The sequence below is a fragment of the Brachionichthys hirsutus genome, chromosome 2 (assembly GCF_040956055.1).
Source record: "Brachionichthys hirsutus isolate HB-005 chromosome 2, CSIRO-AGI_Bhir_v1, whole genome shotgun sequence".
In the NCBI taxonomy this organism is placed as follows: Eukaryota; Metazoa; Chordata; class Actinopteri; order Lophiiformes; family Brachionichthyidae; genus Brachionichthys; species Brachionichthys hirsutus.
The window spans coordinates 10359713-10384129 of NC_090898.1; the positions used below are offsets into that span (position 1 = coordinate 10359713).

Genomic DNA, 24417 nt, shown 5'->3' on the forward strand with positions numbered 1-24417 from the left:
CGCATCCATCCTAGGAACCCAGAAGCATGCTTTTGGGACAAAGTGATGACCGTGGTCATTCAAGTTCAGATGAGGTCATATAATAACTGGTCTGCAATGTTGAAACTCATCACAATGTGGCCTGGATTTGAACGTGAATTTGATCATTAGTGGTTAGCCCACAACAGGAACTGTTTTCCACTAGCTCAATCACCTCCCTGTTGTCTTCAGACCTCCTCCTCCTCGTCCAGTTTGTCACACACTCGGCTCTACGAGGGTCTCAACAGATGGGCTCAGAATGGACACAGAATAAAAATGGGGGAGACAGATTGTATAAGGGAAGATAAAATATGGCTGTAAGGAGCAAAAGGGAATGAGGCAGAAAGAAAGCCAAAGAGTGAGAATACAGCAGTGGGGGGGGGGGATTACTGGGTGGAGTGTAACCAGGTTGAGACCACATCTTTTCTCTGCCTCACTACCTATATAAACCATCAATCAGCAAAGAGAACAAGGAAAGATCAACAAAAACAGTCCAGCAGGGACCGCAGCACACGGTGCCATCACATCAATCACTGACAAAAGCCCACAGCCTTCGCCATCCATCAATGGACTCTATTCGCTCACTCCTCACATCCTCCTGTTACTCCATCTATCATTGATTCTTTCCCTCTACCACTCCAGATTCTTTTCCTTCTCCCCTCGCTTTCATTCAGTTCATGACTGACACCGTGGCTGACATTAGCAAGTCTTTTTTGAGTCATATACTGTATATCGTCTTCGAGTCATTAAACGTTGGTCTCAAGAGATCAAAAGTCAGTGAATGTCTTCTGGCAGACACACGGCAAATGCTAGTGATGAAAGGCAGCACAAGATGCATTGTTTGAGGTCACAGGTGAGAAGGTCCGAATGAAATCCCAGAAAACGCCCTGCATAAACACAGACATGATGCCACTATGGCATAATTCACAGTGATGCAGCTCCGAGCACTGCTGCTGGGTGAAATACAACTTGTTGTATTGCTGCATTATTTATGCGCCTGACTTCTAAGCTCATGGAACATATTTCAGATCTGGGTTCTCCCCCTGCGCCGTTAAGTGGCCACCTGCAAAATGCTCACCTCAAGCGATGAGTATTTAAATCAAAGCGTATCAGACTTCACAGAATGAAAAGCTTAGCTGATGCCTGCAGAACACATTAAATACAAAACGATTTGTTGCATCACAAAAATAAGGTAATAATTCAGATTATGTGACTCTCAGGGATTCCGTTACCACTAAATGAGACAGCAGACATTAATAAGAGGCCATGCAGAGAATGGGCAAGAAATTATTTGTGCAAAGAAACATAAATCTCTGTAACAGTTTTCGAAGCAGTAAGCCACAATACCGAGGTCCCTTTTGAAATATAGTTGCAGAAAAGGTCAAATCATTGATACAAATCTAAAGTCCCGTCATAACGAATTAGAGTATGGGTAGATACCCCTTGCCGTTTGTGGGAGGCTGTTGTAAAGAAAGGACAATAAACTCAATCGTGTAACGTAGGACTACTTCAGCAGTTTGTCTCTAGGACAGGATACAAGCTGTGTGTTTTCCTACCCTTGGCTCTAGGAAAATTATCTATTGTGTGAAAGCCAAAAACACAGAGAGATCAATTACAACTTATGGGTGTAAAATCTTTGCAATGAACACAGTGTGTAAAAATGTAAGTATGTAAGAATAGCGGCCGTACTAATATTTACCTCATTTATCTATGCTCCAATAAGCTATTTGAACGATAGATGTCAAAGGACTGGAGTGAAATCATTCTGAAAGAATGTGAATGTGAAGGATCGTAATTTTGTCCAGATGGGAAAACAAACAAACAAAAAATCTCCTTTGCAGATCCATGGTAAACTTATCGAAATGAATGTGCATCACATGGAGACCAAATATGATGTCTAAATAATGTAAATAGGACAAATACAATGGTAATATTCAAAATTCAATTCCCATAGAAAACTAACCATTGCCAAACATTGCTCACTTTGGGGTTGTGGCCTGTCCTCCTGCCACTGCCTGATTAAATATACAGGAAGACCTCTGATGGGTTACCTGATCTGTTGGAGTTCAGTTACAGCGCTACATTGTCGTGATCAGAGCAGGGATGAAACATAGATATACTGTATTAATGAATGTGGGCAGCAGTTTCACGATCCTCACACACGAGAGTACACTCAATATTTTCCTATTAGTCTGAGACAAAAGCTGTCCTTAACTTTGGCTGACATTTGTCTCATTGCATTCACTAATAGCGTCTGCTCTGTTCCTGGGCTGAGGGGAATTGCTGGAAAATCTTAATTTTGTTTTTTTTTTCTTGTTGCTGCTGCTGAAAGGATATTTAGTGATTAGAGTGGAATGAAGAAATGAGGTGAGAAAGAAGATCCTGTAAGAATAGCTGTACTTTCTCCTCAAATGATTGACGGAGAGCTAACATAAGCAGGGAGCCCATCCAGGATCTGAACTCATCCTCTGGTTTGCCCACTTAGTCCAGGAAACCCGAGCCTTTTTAATGCCGGGGGAAATGGCACTTCAATGAATGGGGCGGGGGGGGGGGTTGCGCTGGAGACCGGAGATGGGAGTCCAACAATCAGCAGTGACAGCGCATGTTTGTATGTGTGTGCATTTGGTGATGGGGAATGTTGGATCCAGAATGCTGCAGCAGTCTATGTGGCATTTAGAATGAGTGAGGCTACAGTTTGCAGCAGTGTCCAGGAACATGTACAAAGTAGTACAATATTGCATACAATGCTGTGAGACTGCTTCTTGAGCCGAGCACTGGAATAGAACATGTGAATGTGAATACATTTTGTGTAAGTCACATATCCTTAAGATTAGGGGGGGGGGGGGGGAGTACTTTGAAGTTTTTTAACAGTAGTCACCCTGTCAGACGTGTTGACTTATCCAGAAAGGTTAAGGTTAATAACCTTTTATTGAACCTGATTTGCATCAGACTCAACAGATTACTTCCAAATAACGCACAAATATTTGTCCAGCGTTTAAATAGTTAGTTTTAAAACTGGTACTGGCTGTATGATAATCTTAAAATGCACACACACATTTCATTGGATGCAACTTTGCAATTACTCACAAACAAAAAGACACACACACACATACATACACAGGCACAAACCACCCACTGAAAACCAATTCCTTTTGGTATGATGTATTCTGCAAACAGCAAGGGCCAAAATTCCTTGCACATGTATGGACAATTAGGTCTAATTTTGGTCCAAATTGCTTCCTGTAATGATGAATGGACATACTTAGCAGGCACAAAGAGATCTAAAGTATAAGTTCCAGGTCTATAGAGTGATGGATAAAAACAATTCTTTGCCCCCACCGCTCACCCCACACAAACGTGTACATCTCCAGCTTTTGATATACAAACCCCTCCATCACTATGAGCAGTGATAAAATCATTAGAACCACAGACTTCAGAAACGTCAAAGATAACGAAGAAGAAAATGCTGCAGCATTGCGACTGTGTGACCTGCCCACACGAACAAGTCCACTGGTGGGCTGGAGGAGCTTCACACGGAGATGCTTTTTTCCGCCCACATCAATTTCCATGAGACATAAAAGGAGCAAGATTCTCAGGCAGCAAAAGACACAAGTCTGGACTCTAACACAGGATTAACAGGAGACAACTACTAGACTTTCGGTTTGTCCAGTGAGGGGTCACCACAGCAAATCAATGCTTTCCACTTCACCTTGTCCTTTACATCTCATGTCCTCCCTCACTACGTCCATGCATCTTCTCCTGGGTAGTCCTCTAGCCCTGTTCCCTGGCAGTTCCATCCTCAGCATCCTTCTACCGATATAGTCCCAGTCTCTCCTCTGGACATGTTCAAACCATCGAAGTCTGGTCTCTGTCCTTATCTCCAAAACGTTTAACTTTCACTGTCCCTCTTATTGCCTCATTTCTAATCCTATCCAACCTGGTCACTCCCAAGGAGAACCTCAGCATCTTCATCTCCTCCACTTCTAGCTCCACCTCCTGTCTTTTCCTCAGAGCCACTGTCTCTAAGCCGTAGTGTCCAGATATGGCTTTGCATTGCTGAGGCCTCAACATCACCTCTCAATAATCACTCATGACCCATTAATGGATTTTTAGCACTTGGCCAATAAAGCTGCAGGAGTAAGGTTGGACTGGAAGTGTAGCAAGCTGCTTAAAGCACTCCCTCCGTCTATCTGCTTTGTCTCTTTCATGGATTTATGAGTGTTGGAAGTCTATTTGACATGAGCTTCATATAATTTGCACAAAATCTGATGTTGGAGGACGTTTCTGAAGGGATGTGCAGAGATATGAGCATGTTTAGCATTTGCACTTTCCAGTGTTACAGCAGAAAACTGTAACACTGATCTAAGGCTGTGGTGGAACGGATCGTTCGTTTACCACAGTGAAAAAGCAATATGTCAGTGGGTGATGGAGGTTAACCGCTAAAGTGAGTGCACGGGTGGTATTCCTCAGATGCTTTATGGCAACATTTGACAGACAGGGAAATCTAGCTTGATCATCTATCATATAAATGCATCAGAGAGTGAATCAGGGGCTTCTTCGTGCAGATAACTTACTGGTCAAGTCAATCATTTCCTCTTCTGCAAAACAAATGTTTAAAAAAGCATGTATGTGAGAAACATTAGGTTAGGTTGGACCATTGTGAGTGCCACGTCCATTCTTTATTATTGTCATGTTGCGCTCCAAAGAAAAATTATAGATGCCTTTTTTCTCCAGAAACCCTTAAACTTAGGGTGAACAGTCAACAATAACCAGCTGCTCAATGACTGAGTTTATATTGAATTGAATGCATTATATCTACTTCAGTAGTTTTCACCAGTATAAAAGAAAAATACAGAAACATTGCACTGATGATGGTAATAAGCTCAACCCACAGCATGAGTCACCCAACCACAGTGGTGTTGTAATGTGGTTATTGTTACAGCCCGAGCCCTATTCTGATTAACCGTCACTAATGCTGCTCCCTCCATTCATGGGGCCCAACCCTCAACTGAGTCCTGCTTGTTCTACAAAAAGTGTCAAATAATGTGTATCCACCCCATAATTCAGATTTGCATGGGGTCTTTCCTTGATAATGCTGCCCTCCTTCCATTCACCCGGATAAAAATTGCGGAATCTCTCCATAACCCTGCTAACAAACAGCCAAACAAACTAACAAACCAGAACCCTCCTTGACAGTGGTAAAGATGGCTGTAATACCAAAGAAATCTAAAAACAGTCCTAATCCCTCTCTACTGTAGTTGCTGTAGTGATTTCTAGACATCTCAATCCTCAGTCAGTGTGTATGTGTGTGCGTGTGTGTGCGTGTGTGTTGACCTCTGTCTGCAGTGTGTTTGAGCGTTGCTCCTTGGCACTGAGCGATTCCTTGAGCACGTCAATGTGTTGTTGGGAGTCCGAGTTCTGATTCATCAGCGTTTCCAGTTTGGTCTGCAGGGCCTGCATCTCTGACTCCTTCCTGTTCAGCTCCTGTTTCAGCTGCTCTACCTGACAATGAGGGAAAGACAAGAAGAAATGTGTGAATTGATACACCTGCAGATGAAAACAAACACTAGCAGTGTTTCACAAATACATCTTGACAGATTTTGCAAAAACCTTTAACTTTTCCTCAGTCCTTTCACATGAACTTGTACTTGTAGTATACTATATTGTATGTAATATTATAGTCTTAAAAAAAATGTCATGTCAGTTGTGTCATCATCCACCTATTTGGAGAAATAATACACCGCAATATCAAATTATCACACAGCCCTATTATTGGTCTTCACTCAGCGAATCTCAGGCTCTGTGGACTAACAAGCCAAATAGTCAAGAGGTGACAAATGCACGCAGGCATATAGAGTTATGGGTAGCAATATTACACTCCCATAGTTGACAGATTACAGATTATTTTAAAGAAGTCCATACAGAGCAGGTCAGAAGGCCACAAAGGAAATCAAATGCACTAACAAAGAGAGGTCTCTGTGCAGAGGCTAACTATGTGGAGAAGATTGGCATCTGCCTGCCGGTGCCAAAAATGCACAAAGCAGATTTGAAAGAGAGATTTCTGTAATTTTGCAAGCAGGCTTTGCCTCATAGCAAGAGGATTCTGACTGGGCCAATCCTTAGCCAATCAAGCCTCACTCAGAGAAAAAGAGACTGGGGAGAATGGGGACTGAATGAAGAGACAGGAAGACAAAAGAAAGCAGAGTCAACAAGAGGCTGCAAGAGACAGAATCAAAGAGGTGAGAAGGAGAAGTCAGACAATGTGTATGGAAAATGATATTAGAACATAATCAAGCATTATAGATTACATTAGGAGCAGTGACAAATGAGAGGGGCACTTCTGCTAGTTGGGTGATCCAGGGCTGTTTTGTAGGGAGGAAGGTGGGAGCTGTTCTGATGGAGGACACACATGGGGGTAAGGCCTGCTCCTACAGAGACACAAAGACAAGAAAGACAGCAAGCACTAAACTACAGCTCAGAAGCAGCCGGGAAACGCTGTGAAGTGTCTGCACTCCTCAGCAACACACGGGGCTTTGTTATACATGGAGCAGCTCTGCTGGAAATGATTCTCCAGGTGAATAAATTCACCTTCTGATACCGTAAGAACATAGTTATCGTGTTTTGAGTAACTTAAAGTCCAAAGAGCAACCGGGTTACTGGTTTCTCTTTTCAACACCAGTCACCATCACTACTAAAAGGCTAGGACCCCGAGACTAATGACATGATCTTGTGTGCATATCGGTGTGTGGGGTCTTTCTTTGTGACAGATGAGGGGGGGGTCAGGGTTTTCAACATGACAGCATTACAGATCAGTATGACGAGGGCAGAGCTCTCTCCTCTCTCACTGTGAGTTCACATTTACCCATCAGGGCTTCATTCATAAAACCATCAGGGAGGAGACAACTATTTTACATGGTGTTTTATGCATAAGACTAATCCATCATGGACACTCAACTAGAAACTCCAAGAAGCTGTGCCAGCCAGCATTTTTAAGTTCAAACAGTGAAATTATAGTAAAGTAACACTGATGGATCCTCAGCTCTTAAACAATTACTACAGGAGCTGAAACTGTAATTATCTGGGGAGTTTCCTGTGAACTTTCAATGCTATATAGCTGCTGCTTGTTGTTTTGCTGCTTATATATTTCCTGCATTGACATTACTAGACACGGAAGACACGCATACATACATAAATAAAACGAGCAGAGACAAGTTCATGCAGAAAGCTCCTACTGCTCTACATAGTTCTCAAGGCAATAAATCCCAGAGGAACGACGAGTGCGCATGTAGCATTGGAACACTGTGACAGTGTGGCCCCAAAGCAATAAAGTCCTGGGTCCAGGGTTCCGGGACTTTTCTGTGTGGAGTTCAGAGTGGGGTTAATATAAAAACATCTCTGTGGGTGAAAGTTCCTGGTTCACACTGAAGCCTCGGCGATACGATAGAGTACTCCAAACTCATCATAGTCTTTCATGCACTTTAGCAAAATAAAGCTTCCACTTTCCAATAAAGTCCAAAATAATGCTTGCAACATGCATCATAAAAGGACAGGTTCTCACACAGTTGCAATTGATGTTTTAAGGCAAAGATGCATCACTCAGGTCATGCAAGTCTTCTCAGGTTAAATGCAAAGATATTCTACCTTAGTCTTCATGAATTTAGAATGGTTTTTGTACACCTCCACCTGCTTGAGCTCCTCCTGCCTGTCGCCAGGGTGGAGCAAACCATTGGTCTTTAGCATCTGGACCTCATCCTCTAAGTCTCTGATGTTCCTCTCCAGGGAAGAGATCTTGGTGTCCTACACCAGCGACAGTAGAGTCAAAGGCAAAGAGTCAGCAGATACCTGATTTTGAATAAGTTCTAAAAAAAAGACTTGTCACACTCATTTTAACACATATCTATTAGTCAGCTATTAATTATTAATCATTCTGAAATGATACATTCCTCTGGTTTGTCCAAAAGAACTTAGAAGAATCATTACATCTCAAATGTTACAATTGAAAACAAGAGATAAACATGGTTTGTATTTGTTTGTTTTCTGAATATGGAGGCTGAATGAAAATCGGAAAATATGTGATAAATTACCTTTGTTTTACTACAATCAAAATTTTGCAAAATACACGGAGAGCACGGGTTATGAAAAAAATAACGACCAGAAAAGCACTCAAAGCGCGAACCTCCGCCGCTCAATTCCCTCCTAATTGAATTCACACCATCCACATGATGATTTGGATCATCATCATCATACAGATTTTTTTGTAGTCATTTTTTTGTAGCATTGCCCATATGCAACCATTGCATTCCCTCTTCGGACGCAGAACCCATGTCCATGGTGCAAACCCAGAATCTGCCATAGCTTATCAATCAAGGTGGGTGGTGGGTGAGTCTCATGTTTTGGATTTTGGTTGCAGAAATTGTAGCCCACATCCAACAAAAGTTTGACATTCAAAAGTTGCGAGGCGAGGACTTTTCCAAATGTAATCCACCTTCCAAAGAATGGTTGAAATGCCACACACTGGTAGCTATGCATTATTTGCTTTGAAAGGTATTTGGCTAATCCAGCACTAGGAACGACTTCACATATTTGCTGAAGACCTCATAGTATCCTGTATCCTGTATCCAGATCGATATGTGCCCCTTTTCTCTGACTGGAGAAATGGGGCGAATATCTAGTCAGGCATGTGTGAGCATCAGATTTCCTCAAAGTCTGTGAGGGACTGAAAGGGTTTGTCATGGGCAGGTCCTGAGGTTGTTTAGCTGCATGAGTTCAGACATACGTTAAATGCTAAACCTTGGAAGAGAAGAGAAAGGTAATTGAATAAATGGAAGCAGATTGCATGATGCCATCAGCACAAACCACAAGGAACATGTAAGCATCTGACCTTTATTACATCCTCTGACATCAGTCTTGCCAGCACACAGTGCTGTGTATACCACCCTAAATACTCAAGCACAAATACACAGTGCAAAGAGAAGGACACACACACATACGTAAAGAGTGCATGCATGCATGGGCAAAGATTTCCATTGCAAACCCAGAAAAAGTCCTTCCACCTTACTCAAATAACACACACACGCACACACACACACACACACACACACATGCAGGTATGTAATATGAAAATGTCCATGTAGTCTATGCTATTAAATAATTTCAAATGTTTGAAGTTGATTTCTGTAACATAAGTGTTCTGTTACTGAGCTACAAAAAACCTCACCCAGAGGAAGAAGAACAGGGGAAGTCCTAAGAGAACACACAAGCTAATATCAAAACCAAGGTTCAGGCCAGTCAAAGCTGGGCCTCTAAACTACATGTCTGTGATTCTACTGTAGTCCGACCTAGGAAGTGTTTTAAAAGGGATGATAGCACAGAAATTGCATTTGCAGGCTGTGTTGAGTTGACATGAGGATGAAGAGGTGAGCCCTCATTACCATACCTGCCAGATAACATCAGGATCAAAATAGAAAGGGGGGTTGGTGTTCTGTAATCACAAAATGGAAACATACACCACTTAAAAGATCGGCAGCAGCACAGAAGACAAACACGCTGGTACACACAGTGATAGACAATACACACCCAAACACTTACTATCAACACAAGAGAGTTTTAGAAGCCACAATGCAGGAATCTTCTCAACACCAACATTCCCAAAGTATGAATGTTCTCCTCCAAATGTCTTGTTGCTCTGTTTGGCCTTTTCTAATTAAGGCTGTCAGATTTAATTGGGGCTCTCGCGTGCATTTGCAACAGTGTGGGAATGTCGGGATAGCACATGTGCAGTTTGTTAATGGGTAGACAAATAATAAAGGACGTGTGAAAAATAACTGTGGCTTTTCTATAAAGGAAGCATTTGCTGAATGAAAACTAAATGCATGCGAGTAGTTGGGTGGATGTGCGCGCAAGACCCATGTGGAGTCAACTGCATTTTTCACAAGTCTAAAGACTTCAAAGGGCCAAGATGAGAGTGAAAGCTTCCATATGTGACATTTGAAACAAATCGAACATGTATTCCACTCCACTGGTGATGGCCTTTACTTGGGCAAGGCCGCTGTACGAGACAATAATTGAGATAAAAAAAAAATATATATATAGGTGTATCCGTCGTGACTCCATTCACAGGTGAGCCAGGGACAGATCTGCTCACATTACAGCAGGGCTCATTAATAACTAATGCTAGTTAGTGTGTGGCTGGTATCAGTCAAAGACAGACTACGTGCTGCAACACTGCAGAACCGGATCGCAACATGAATACACTACACAGCAACAGGAATATTTAAGAAGCTGCCGATTTATTGCATCAACACAATCTTCAAGTCACAAATTATTAACAAAAGAATAATAAAAAAACCTTTGCCTTCACTCATTCCTTCTTGATGCCTACCTTCATATCAATGACAGTCTGCAGAGCCTTGGTCTTGACTGGATCTGCCTGTAACTGGTTCCGGCGATGGAGCTCTTGGGGAGGGACCCGGTAAAAATAAGCCTGGCGGCTCATCATCTTTAGAACTTTCTAACACGCAGAGATCCCAATCAGTCCCTCGTCAAAATGCAGCAGTTAATTTGAGCTATTTTATACATCCTCAAAAAGTACTGCTTTAAAAAATAAAGAACTTTTCTATCCCTGTCTGATGCTCTCCCAAAGACTTCTTTTCATCATTTGCTGATGGTGCTGGTGTCTATTGTCTCTGCTCGCTACATATATTTATTTCTGTCTCTATTTACAAGCAGACAGGAGACACCCTCATTAATCTGTAAAATGACTCATTTTTTCCAGCGTTTGTCGCTCTATTTCTCACTTGTTATCTCGATCTCTGCTGCAGATGTCTCTGGCAGGCTACCGCTCTTTACTTGGCAATACTCTCTGCCAGCACATGCGCTACACCTCTCTATAAATAATTAATAGTAGATCTGACCGACGGAGATGCCCACACAACAAGTACTGACACTTCAGAGCCAACAGCCCTACGCACACAAAAAACAATGGGCCTTTGATATAATAATAACATCAAATACAAACCCAATAATTACAAAAGCCCCAGAGGTGAGAACACAACTGAATCAACACCTCTTTCAAACAGTGTCGGCAAATAAAAAAATGGTTGACAGATGGTTGCTGGATAGACAGGAAGTATGATCAGAATAAATTCCTATATCCAATGGGAAGCAGAGAGGGAATGCTCCCACTGGATTATGGAAGGAAGTAAAAGGACATTCAAATTATGACAGCTCACCAGCCACTGATACAAAGGTATGGAGAGACACAGAGTAAGACGCAACAGGTTGCCATGATTTCCCCATTGCTCCAATTCTTCCCAGTTTTCCAAGCAAGTTAAAACAACAGGAGATAAGGAAGATAACGTGTGTATTTACTCCCTATCAACAAAGGATTAGATTACAGGTAGAGAAAAAGGGATAAATTCAAGTATTGCAAAACATGTCATTAAAGTCTCTTCTATTCCACATGTGTTTGAGGACCAAGCACATGGAATGAATAGGATGAAACGTAAGACAAGAGCTATAAGTGCCGGCATCCTGACAGAAAGATGTGGTCAAAAGGTTCTGTTCTAGCCTGAAGGCAATGGTGTCATATATGCCATGCATGCACAGTCTAGATTCTAGAACATGTACAAATCCTTCATAGACACAACACACACTGACACATAGGCGTGTCAATCATGTTTCTGTCTTCTCGCCGATAGAAAGAGGAAACACATTTCTTGTCACAAATGTGAAAACACATCTGCTCTTAAGTTCAAAGACAGAGAGGAGTTTGAAAAGACAAAAGGAAAATCAAAGGCCGAGAAATAGTGAGGGGGGGGTGGGGACAAGTTTGGAGTGGTCTAATTTTGTCCCGATAAACCTTTCCACTCAAACATTCTGGGAGATCAACAGAGCATAGCGAGTGTGTGGTGCCCGGGGTGTGGCAGCAAAAAGGGAACATCGGCGTGTGTGTGACTGTGGCATGTGTGTCTGTGCCTTTATAAAGGGGCTTGCTAAGGGACTTCATTAGGCAAAAGGAGCCAAGCAAACGCAGAGTGGAAAAATATTCCCATCCAGGACAGGCTTTTTACCAATTAGCCTAATTGCAAAAGATAGCACTCTGGCCCGAGGAGGAAGACAGAGAGTGTGGGAAATGTTAATTGTTAGGCAAACATACAGACACAGAAAGGCAGAGGAGAAAGGAAAGATGAATGGAAGTCACGATATATAGCAGCTGGTACCACGAGAAAAAGATCAGAGAAGAAATTCCTAAAAAGACAAACTTGCTGACATCAGCCTCCATTTCTCAACATGCTCCCACTTGAAAGTTCTAAAAAGTCACATCTCTGAAGTTTCAGCAAAGTTTGAGCAAGGGCACAGGTAAAGACAGAGAGGCCCTGCCAAAAACAGCAGAGACTTTTCAAGCCAGTCATACTATAGAAAAACACGAGGGCTCTAAGTGCTTTGCCATTACGTTCTCAACACCAGACCAATGCTACTATGTGAGATGTCTTCATGTACAGAGTGAAATCTGCAGTATGATGTATATGAAAGTAGATATGGCAATTCCAAATGTAAAAAAAATGTTGCACACACTAGAGTGTGCATGTGTGTGCACGCCCTTGGCAACAGGTCAGGGTTAGGCAGGAACAGACCAGTGGTGCAGCTGTTATTATTGAGTCTACAGGGACCTGGCGGCTGGGGAGAGCCGATTAGACCCAGATTTATGCCTCTCAGTGTGTGTGTGCGTGCCTGTCTGTCTCACTGTCTGCCACAGAATTTAAATTGTGATGGAGCACCACCCCCTTGTGGACACCACTAGTATTGGAAATATGTACAATATCGAAAGAGAACTCAAACAGACTAAACTATGGCCACTGTATCACATCATCGTATCAACTTATGCTGTTCTCAGTCAGTCACTTTTGATCATACGATTTCAAGTCTTCTTCTTATTTTTGGGGGTTTGTACAGTTTAAGACAGCCAGACAGAGATGCAACAGGAACACACTTCAGTGTAAACCCAAACACACACAAATACAGTGTCTCTCTGTCTGTCTGCCTCTCTATACTACGCACGCACACACACCATATATACAAACACAGTATATAAATACACAGACACAAACACACTCCATCATCCCATCTCAATCTCTGAGACAAGAAGGCCGCAAGTAGACGAAGGGGAAAGAATGAAAGAACAACAGTCTCGTCTCTTTTCAATCAGGGCGGTTGGCGTGTTTTCCCTCATTAATCACGCATTAATATTCAGACAAACACAGCCTGTTTTTACACCTTAGAAAAACACTCCTTTCTCTCGTCTTTAACTCGCTCTCACCTTTCAGACCCATTCACCCCTTCTCCTCCTCCTCCCTTACACCCGCAGTATGTGTTAAACTGCCAAGCACTTAAGTATAGCACAGAGCACAGAGTGTGTGTGTGTGCATAGCTACTCACCAATACATACATAGCATGTTTGGGTCCCACACATTACACACACACATGCTCAACAGACATTGCTTAAGTGTGGGCTGATATACACACTCTCAATCACGACGAAATCATCAAAGTCTTGGGCGACCGGCCCGATTGATTTCCCATCAGCCACCAGCAGCTCAAGGAGAGTGTCCAGTAATGCTACGCCGACAGGTCCCAGATGTGACCCCCCCCCCCCCCACACACACACACACACACACGCACGCACACACAAACAAAGACCCACGTAGAACCCTAAGAAGAAAGCATAGAGAAAATCATACAGACAGAAAAACAGGAACATCATGACAAGTGCAGAGGCTACAGAGACGTGTGCCGCCCCCCAAAAAACACTGACAGAGTCGCAGAGAAATTAAATGCAACACACCATCAGTCATCCTCAACACCTTGCTGAAGAGCATAGAACAGGCTACTCTTCATCCTCCTGGCCTCCATGGAGACACCAGTGCTTCTTTTTAATTCTAATCCACAAGCAGCTCTCTGCCTCACATATGTCGTATAATCAATGCCACATGATACGCATGATGCAAAGACAAATGGTATATGAGAACGTGCATACTTAGGAACACACACACACACACACAACTGAATCAGATGGTGAAACTGCGTGCCTGAGCGCAGGCTTATTAATAAGAAAGACGTTTTCTGCACAATCATATGAAAAAAACCATCTCTTGATGGTGGATATGTTTATTAGATGTTATGATCACTTAGATCAGTAGCGGTTTTGGCCACGGGCGAAGCAGGCAGTGGCCCGGGGTGGCACGAGCGAGCGCTTGAAAAAAATTGCAATCGTGTATTTTGGTCCGATCATGCCTATCATATCACTGTGTGGGGAATTGGTGCCCCAATATCTGCACCCCTATTGCTGAGAAGGTGCCGTGCACAGAAGCAGAAGCTGTGTGAGAAGGAGAAAGGGGGGTTTTGGAATTTGTATTCTTTTGATGCAAACAAAAGTAATAGATTGGAGCGACCGAAGAACCTAGTCCAACACATGCTCCCTGGAAGCTTGAGGATCAGACTTTTTTGTTATTACTACAGTTGCAGTTGTTGTTGCAGGATTTGAACCCAGTGCCTCCAACTAAAAGGTAATAATGCTACCAACACGCCACGTTGTTTGCACTACCATAGTCATACCTGTCAAATATTAAGTTGATTTCAGACCACAGTGTTGTTATGTTGTGCTTTTTCCTGATGTGCTGTGTGGAGTGGCTGTGAGGTGACAGTCAGCTGGTCTGTGTTGGATCAGCTGATTGGTCCAGCCAGCATAAGAACTGCACTCTCCAGTCATCCTTCGCCCTGTGCCTGAGCAGTTTGGTGTGTTTTTCTGTTGTCGTTTTACGAGCTGTTTATTTTGTGTGTTTAAAATAAAACCGCTTGTATTTTTCATACGTCATACTGGATTCGATTCGAAAGTCAACAATGCTACTGTCTATTTATCATAATGTTTGACAGTGTAACATATCGGTCTCTGTGGTGTCAGAGATACAAACATTCAAAACTTGAGAATAAAAACACACCTCTCTAGCATGTATGTTCTCCAGGTGCGCATCAGCCTCCTGCGCCGCCATGGTTACGATGCCTGTCCGCTGTCCGCGACTTTGACCTTGACTTTGGCCTTGAAGCATCTCCAGCAGCTTCTGAATGCTCTCATCTCGGGTGCCGAGCATCTGCTTCTGTGAGTCAACTCTCATTTCCATTTCTTCCATGGTCTTCCTCAGTAGGAACAGCTCCTTTGACTGCCGCTCATGCTCCGATTGCAACTGAAAGAAATGATCTTCCGATTGATCCAGCGGTGGGGGTGAAGAGAATCCGTCACACCCAGGTACCTGGCAGGGGCTGCGGGGCCGGAGTGAACAGGAATTTGGGGCTATCATTTGACCTTGACTGGAACTGTAGAGGGGCTGATTTGGACTGATCTTTGGCCCAGGCTGAAGGGTGTTGGCTGGACTGATTCTCTGGCCACCAGGGCTGTGAATGATCACATCAGCTTCCTGCTGCTTTGAATTGTAGGTATTGGAAGGGCTGGCTCTCTTCAGTCCAGAGCTGTGCAGATTTCTGGGACTTTGTTTGGGGCTGTGTCCAGGGCTGGGCTCCCCTCTGCGGTCCTGGTCTACACGGAGCTCTCGATAGGACCCAGAGTTCCCATGCTGCCGCTGTTGCTGCAAGCGGCTGTTCATCTCCCTGTGAGCCCTCAGCTCCTCCTGAAGCTCCTGGACTGTCAATGGAAGCTGCTACGAAGACATTAACACACTCGGATTAATAAAGAGATATACTGAACTGAACACAGAACTAGAAATGTCAGCATGACAACTGCAGCTAAACAAAATATAAGGTGCATAAAACAGACCTTGTTTCTTATGACATCTCCAGACTGCAGCAAAAAAGAAGAGATCCATGGAAAGCACAGAGATTTAGAAAGACAAAGACAAAACCAAACAAAATAAAACCCTAAATATAAAATCATTTTACAAATGACGTCTTTGGTGTGTCATGTGATTACATGGTTTGGCCACCAGGAGGGGATGTTTCTTTGGAAAACATGGAGTGAACAGAAGGTTCTGAAGAAGTACAGAGTTAGTAAAACATTGAAAAAGAAGGAAATGAAATAATGAACTTTTAATATTAAAATCCTTGTATTGAATAAAATCTCTGGCATTTAATATTCAATCATATTTATCTGAGTGACTCAGTAGTGCACGAGTAAGACTGAAGAGGTTTACTGCTGTAATGACCGACTTGTCATTTATCACTCGACACAAAGAGGGCCTGACAGGATCTTGCTTGCTGCTTTTACACTGCAAAGTAATACAAAATACAATATGCTAATATACATATATCTCATCTTTTCTGCTTGGCAAATGGAAAATGATTATGTGCTTACAGCCAAGGACACATGGCAGTGACAGAAAAAACACTGATGGTATAAAAAGCACACAGGGTCTTACTCAGCACTTGAGCATGAGGGAGATTAAGTGACGCAGACGTTACAAATTTTTCCTTTGTATAAAGATAGTACTCATTTTTTCTCAAATATTCTTAGTGCTCTGCTCGATTCCAGACGGCGGGGCGTGCCAAGGACACAGAGATATGATGTAGGAGGAAGACAAGGGTGAACAGGGATAATCAATGCAACAAGCTTGCACTGAATATCAAGTTAGAGTGGGTGGACAATCTCTCACACAAGCACAGACAAACCAAGGCTGCAGATATACAGTATAAAGAAGGGTGCATATACAGTACACACACTAAACAGGTGGTGAGGGGGGGGGGGGAACAACCAGCGTAGCTGAGGGAAAAGGTGACACTCCTGATGCTAATTTCAAGGTTTGTAGGACTCATCAATCTCAAAGGACAAAAACAGGAGAAATGGAAAAGAAAAAAAGAGAAAAGTAACAATGTGAAAGTCGAAATGAGGGATACAGGTGAGATAAAAGGTAGCCTAAGATCTTCTAAGGCTTAGCTTTGTCAAAAAAAAAGATGATTGCATCTAGAATGGCCTTGATCTCTGTTTTAAGTTAAGATTAACGGTTCCTGCCTTACAGGCAAAAAGAGTCAACTGTAGACAAACAACAGTGACTCATGAGAGATCAATATTTCCAACAATATCATGATCATTATCTGCCCTTGGTGCTTTTGTCTCAGACAGAGTAGGCAGAGAGGGAAAGAGAAAGACAGAGACAGGGGTGGGAACAAATGAGCGATGGAAATAAAAACTGAAACAGGCATTGTTTGCAGATATACAACTTGAGATTCAGCAAATGGATGCATTTTCAGGCCGAATGAGTGAGAAGTGTGTGTATGCCACATTAATTCACATTAATTATATCGATGAAGATGCTTTAAAAAACAATAATTATTCGATGCGGTGAAACGTAGACTTGCGCTGCACAAGGAAATGATGCAAATGTAATGACAGAAGAATTAAGCAAATCTGCTTCTAATAACGTGATGGACAGGAGATCAGTGTTAAAGTTAAAGGAAGGGATCTATGAAAAAGTGTGATGGTAAAAATATAAAATAATTTGTGTGTAGCTGAACAGAGACAAACCCACACAGCTTGGTTGGGACAGTTCTGGAGACGACCGGAGACTCACTGTCCTGGTCCGTTTTAATGTCCCACATGAGACTCAACATCAGTATAGCACTTTTACTGTGGCCCTTACTGAAATCCAGTAATGTTGTTTGTGATTAAACTGTATTTTTTTATGTCTTCCTGTAAATAGGGTAGGACAACATTTTTATCCCATAGCCCTCGTCTCACAAATTTAGAAAATGCTAATTTCTACTGAAACGACTTCATTTAAAAACACTAAACAATGTCTTGAGATGAGGGATAAAAATGTCACTAAATAATTTTTGACAGATGTTTCAGAACCAAAATCTATAAATCTGTGCATCATTTACAATATTTCTGGAGGACCAAAGTTAATATGTATCAACTTATTTCAAAATATATATTTATATTTGGTTTTTGGAATAAATCCAAAGTAATGTGCATGTCTGTGTGTGTGTGTGTGTGTATATATATATATAAGCATGTGTGTTTTTGCATGTGTTGACAATGAAGACGTTACACAAAGAGCACAATTCGTAATGATGCTTTTGTATGCTAACATGAGAGCAATGAACAGATTCAATTGTGTAAGCAATTCTCTGTTAGGATGAAAATAGTTCTTATACAGATTCTTAAACAGGAAGTCACAGATACAATGAATTAAAATGTCACACAGGCAAATGAAGAAACTTTAGACAGACAACATGGGAAATGAAAATAAAGCCAATGATGGAACAGATGTATAGAGGCTATGCAGCGAGGCAGACAGATGGACAACGCCACAAACTGAGTGAGGCAGGCTGCAGGGAGAGGTGACACGGCACAGACTGGTCGTCAGGAGCTGTGAGGGAAGTTTTTTATCACCACCTTCTCAACTCAATGACTGCCACAAGGGCACATTCCCATGGAAACACAGAGAGGGCTGAGTCTGCTGGCAAACATATTTACAAATGAACTGTACAGATGCCTTTCTATGTAGCCTTGAAGACAAGACTGAGGGGCGTGATGTGCAGACGTTTGGCTTGCAGCAGGGCGGGAGGGTTAACATAAGAAGTCTCACTGATCAGTGAGTGGACAAATCAAGTTTTGTTTCAAATTCAGATTTACGCAATTTGATGCAATGAAGGGCATTGTGGGAGGTTTGCTTATGATCATTTAATATTCAGTGAAAATTGGGAATTTTTGAAACAAACCCTTAATTTCATCATAATTTCTCACCTCTGGATTAATCCTATAGTGGTCCTTTGGGACCGAGGTCTTCACTCCCTCCTCCAGTCTAACACCTTTGTCTCTTTTCACATCCGGGCTGCAGAAGGTGACGTTGTTCATGCTGGGGCCAGACCCTCCATCTCTCCCTCCATCCAGCTCTCTCCTCAGGTTGTCATTCTCCCTCTGCAGATCCTTTAGCTGAGCCTTGAGCTCAAATGTAGAACCGTCCCTACATCCAGCTGAATCCAGAGCCTGCAGCTGTCTCCCCCACTGATGCCGCAAGCTGGAATTCCCTGTAGGATTCGATGTTTGTTCTCCATACGGGTCCGATGTGTGATGCCGCCCATAGGAGGTGATGTTGGGGCTGCTGCCCATGGCTGTTGTCCGGCTGGCGTAGGGGGAGCGGCTGGTGCCTCTGTCCAGCGTCATGGTGCCTTTGGGGTAACCCCCAGAGACCTCTAAGGAATCCCGCTCCCTGGGGTACAAGGTGCCCGTCGTGGCATAGGCCGCACTCAAAGACTGTATGTTCTCCATAGATAGAGTTTTACCTCCTGGCGCAGTTGCTGAAGCATGAGTTATTCCTTTATCTGATCCTGTGCCAGATTTGACCTTTGAACCGGGTCTTGACGCTGACATTTGGCCTCCAGCCATTTTAGATACTGATGCAGGTACACCTCCTGACACAGAGCCAGGTTCTAGCCCTGAGCGAGAGCCTACAGTTGGACTTATGGCCTGCTTGGCTTTCCCCTGTTTGGGGGACCTAGAAAAGCGTGAATGAGATGTGCCAGCATCAGCGTGCCCGCTAACCTTTGGGGCAGCGCACAACTTGCTCTGCATGGGCTTTGCTCTAATGTTTAAAGGCATTTTTTCATATGCCAATGCTCAACCTCCAAAAGGAAAATCATTTGCCCCTTTTTGGAATCAGAATGAATAACATGAAGGCCATCTCTTGTCTCAATTTTCATTTGTCCATCCCTGATTGTTCAGGGTTTGAGGATGAGTCATATTTTGTCTTAAAAAAAAGAGAAAAAAGGGAGGGGGTAAACTGTTTGCTCATGGACAGACAGGCAAGAGGTCCTGGGGTTTCAGCTAAAAAGCATGACATCGTGGATTCTGGGCAGGTAAAAGAGAACAGGATATTGTAAGAAAAATAAATACATCAAGCATTATTACTGCATAGTTGCGACTTTCAATCACTTTTTCATTTACTTAAGACTGTCAAAACACCATCTTAACATATGGAAAAAAAAACAACCTACACAATATTTAATCAGGAGGTATTTGTAAAAAAAATTCAAGACCAAGTCTACAAACCTAACCCTGATCAAAATTCCAACACATGCATGTCCTTGGGGTTTTGGTAAACTAAGCGATAAACAGAAACGATCCAAGGACACAGATGTCCCGTTACTGTGGGCGACAAATGACAGTTTGCTCACCCTGAGTGTGAACAAGCTGCCATGAAAATTCAACTGCGACTAAAATTTTGAACTTGGGAAAGTAAATAAATCCTTTATGAAAGCCACAGCTTTACAGTGCCTTCAAAGCAGGTGTATCATTTCACTGAATTCTGTCCTGTGGTATTTGAGGATGTATGAACAGACGAGTATCTACAGACAGACAGGCGGACAAGAATAACTCGATAAGAGAGGCTAAACTAAAAATAAAAAAGTCTCTAATCCTTTTTTTGGAATTACTTAAAGATTCAATGGTTTTATATTTGGTACAAGTTTCAGGAAATATATTTCAAATAGTTAATTCAGAATTATAACATAATAATTGTATGTATTCCTAACCAATTCATTATTTTAATTAACTAACAAGCTAAAAAAGAAAACAGTGCAAGTGAAAAATTCACCTTCTTGGTGTAGATAATTATCATGCAGGCCACGTATGGTTGTGATGAGATGTCATGAGTGGTGTATCATACTATTAGTGTTATGGATATTCTGTCTGGACCCCCCCCCCCCCCCCCCCCCCCCCCCCCCCCCCTGTACAAGTGGGAATCACCATACAAGAAATAAAAGGGGGGAAGTTAAAGAAATAAAAACAGGCATAGACGCTCATGCTCATTTCAGCACCATGGACAGCACTCCGTTCCCGACGCACGTAAAGCATGGTCTCTAAATGATCTCTCACATCTACAAACATCAGGAACAAAACAGGTACATTGAATGTAGCCTCGGCAAATTTCAGAGGGCAATGGAAGGCCAATCTCTAGTACCAACCATCCCTCTGGTGTACTTAAACATGTCATCATCAGACTCTGTATCAGGGCTGAAGACACACCGGTAGGCTTCAACTAAAAACAGGACCTGGGAATTTAGGCTAAATCATTTTAGAAATGTAAAGCATGACAAGATTGCGTTCACTTTAGGAAATATGCATATAAAGTATTATCCTACATGTATACATGAACACAATATTCAATCATTTGTTGTCTCTGGAGGAAAAAATCCCCGAAGCATCATGGGGGTGGAAAAATGTCCTTAGGAAATCAAAATAAGGACATTCCAGCCCGTGGTGGACTAGATATTGGGGACTATCTGCAAAACATAATCCCTCCTCTAATCCAAAGGGATTGGGTGCTGGGAGTCACAGAACAGGATGCAATTGAGAGATTGGTTAAATCTCCTTGTCAGTCATAACATAGCCGTCAATCCCTTATCCATCATTCTTTTACACAGTGAATTTAGCTTTATGTGCCAGCAATGTTCCTGCAGGATCATTTTGGATCAACATTTGCATGTTTCCTTTCCTAATTGACCACGAAAACGAACGTTTATGATAAAAGCAAAATTGCAAACATAACTGTATCGAGCAACGAAACAGAGAACATGTCAGCGGCCACTTTGGCCGCAGGTATAATTTCCATCAACTGGATGAGGCACCAGGAGTCAACGCAACAGTTCCGACGGGCGCGCCTTAAGTTTTCGCAGCTGTGCGCATCCCCGTCAAACCATCCCGACGGGGCGCAAAGCGCGTGGCCAAGAAACAACCAGCTGATAATAATGAAGCATTAATGAGAATAACAAGCAGAAAATGGCTCGCTTCGTGAACCGACCCGAAACCTCTGCACGTATAGTTGAAAACTCGAAGCTCCGCTCTCACGCGTAACGGTCCGCGCATTGCCCTTCTCTGATATACTTCACTCAGCCGGCTGCGCCGTAGTTTACTGGTGGCGCAGCTTGGAAGCGGACGCCCGCACAAATACTACGACTACGGGTTGAAGGATTAGTTTCCTGCTCAGACGCGCACGGCGATATGAGTCCGAGCTACCGCCTTACATAATAATTAATCTGCCACGCAAACTGAGAGCAGAGTTTCCTTTGTTGGAATAACGTTGCGACAGACACACCATTGCAGGCGCGTGTACGCGTCATCCATCTTACCAGGCAGGTTCGTCCCCATCGTCGTGCCGTCCCGCCCGGACTCTGTCCGATGCCGCCGGCGTTGTTGGCCGCATGATCTCATCCGCTCAGCGCGCTCATGACCTGCCCTGCCTACGGGACCTCGTGGGCGCGCTCTCCAAAGCCGGTGCGTGCGCGAACAGCGTTGCGTTGCGCGACAGCACATTTGATAGGAAGATTTTTTTTTTTTTTTTGTCCATCCTTTTCCTTAAGCGTTTGTTGGAAATGGCACTTCCGAGGTCGGGAAACTCGAATTCAAAGTCGTGTTCGATGTTGTTTGATGCAAGACAACAAATCCCATTCACGGTTCAGTGAAAGCTGGGATCAATCAATAACTTAATCAACTGGAAGTGAGTTTATTTCGTGAATCTATTGGAAAACGCCTCGAATCTATCAGGGAATACAAAAAGCCATTGACTTGTGAAAGCAAGCTGAGGTTTCTTTGATACATTTACAAATCAGAATCAGAATCAGAATCAGAAGTTGTTTATTGTCAATGAGGGTTCACAGACTATAGGAATTTTTCTCGTTGAAGTTGTGCAACATGTAACAGTAATGACTAAGTTACAAAAAGCAAATGAGTACAGACCCATCACAAAACGGCAGCACCAGGAGTGGATACACAAATGTGTATTAGCAGCAGTAAAACTAGTATAATCACGCAGTGTAAACAGAACAGTACAAGTTACAGGTAGTAAAATGTTCATGAGTCCGGGACAGAATAATTAAGTGTCCAATTCACTGACTATAACACACCCTGAAAGTAAAAAAAAAACACTGTCGTGTTTGAGGTTTCACTCTCGGAAACGAGGTGCTTGTTTCAAGTGATAAGTTCATGATACAAAAATACATGTGAGTAGGATCACAGCCCACAAGCTAAAAGAGGTGTCCAATGAAAAAAGCTTCTCTGTGCCCTCTGCAGGTCTGGTTGTTACATGGATGTGTATTGAATTCAGTATTTTTGGATTAACCTTTCTCATCTATTCTATTGTATTATTTTCTTATTGACAGCATGCAGTCTGCAGGATGACTTTCATAAAACGTCATTACTTTCTGACAGTAACCTGTGAGATGTATGTTAGTGTAAATATGTGCAGCATGTGAATGCACTGACCTTTAAGGGCTATTATCAGTTGCTTTTCTACCCAGCAACCATACAATAAATGGAATTATAAGAATGTGGATGGTAGAAGGGCATTTTTTAAATTACTGTATTTTTTTTTTTTGCATAAAACAAGAAATACAATTTTGAAATGTTAAATATTTAAATAGAAGTGAGTTTAAAACTGCATAATAAATCACAAGCCAAGTGTAATGGCATGTGGCACAATGAAAATCAAAATAGTTGGCAATAGGAAGATGGAGGAATTGTCAATAACTAGGACTATTTCCTCCAAAGGGGTGTGTAACTGTCAGAAAAAGGTAGTTATATGAAACTTTCACTTCTATTGTTGTCATAAAATCTCAGATTATATGATGACAATGTCATTTTCACATTGTTCCAGAAAAGGGGTTGGGCTTTTGGATTTATTGGCCAGGACAGCACAGACTTCCTACACAACCTTTTCCTCAGCTGAATGTAATTAATTCTGGGAAACACTTCATCCAGGAGAAACAGTACAGCTACATCCACGTAGGTTGGATAAAAGAATAGATTATTTAATGGTGTGAAACGATGCAGTGATTTTCACATCTATAAAAAAGCTTTTAAAAATTAAAGACTCCAGGAGTGAGAGAGCAGGAAGAGCAGGGCAGACCCAGGGCAGACCTGGGCGGAGTGTTCCGGTCCGGTCCACTCCGCCCAGGTCAGGCCCTAGGCCTGCCCCGCTACCCTGCTCCACCCCACTCTCAGCCAGATTTGAACCCAGTGCCTCCAACTGAAAGTCAATAAAGCTACCAACACGCCACGGTGTTGGTATTGCCTTCGTCATACCTGTCAAATAATAAGTTGATATTGAGAGCCAGTATTGCGTGTGCAACACTGGATTTTGGTTCATGGGTTTATGTTGCTGCCAGTTTGGGTATAGCGCAGTAGTTTGCATTTTATTATTGTCGTTACCTTGTGTTACATATTGCACGATTACACCTGGAAAAAAATCCTAGTCTGGGAACCCTCATTGACAATGGCAATAAACCAATTCTGATCCTGATGACTTCCCATGAAGGAGAAAGTTGTTTTAACTCCACTGACAGTGGTCCAATCTTTGCAAAACTGGAAAATAATCATTGGATAAAGAGATATCAAAA

The 24417-nt window shown here is 42.6% G+C and overlaps 1 protein-coding gene across 1 annotated transcript in view; it reads right to left on the bottom strand.

The window, feature by feature from the left end:
* The window catches only part of LOC137902119 (ERC protein 2-like), a 96810-nt gene extending 77186 nt beyond the window's left edge, over nucleotides 1-19624 (bottom strand). Inside the window, 6 exon segments of the mRNA XM_068746181.1 lie at nucleotides 5353-5520; nucleotides 6357-6446; nucleotides 7660-7815; nucleotides 9455-9499; nucleotides 15015-15728; nucleotides 18770-19624. Coding sequence (XP_068602282.1) covers nucleotides 5353-5520; nucleotides 6357-6446; nucleotides 7660-7815; nucleotides 9455-9499; nucleotides 15015-15728; nucleotides 18770-19624 — 2028 coding nt within the window.
* Nucleotides 19625-24417: the final 4793 nt, after the last annotated feature.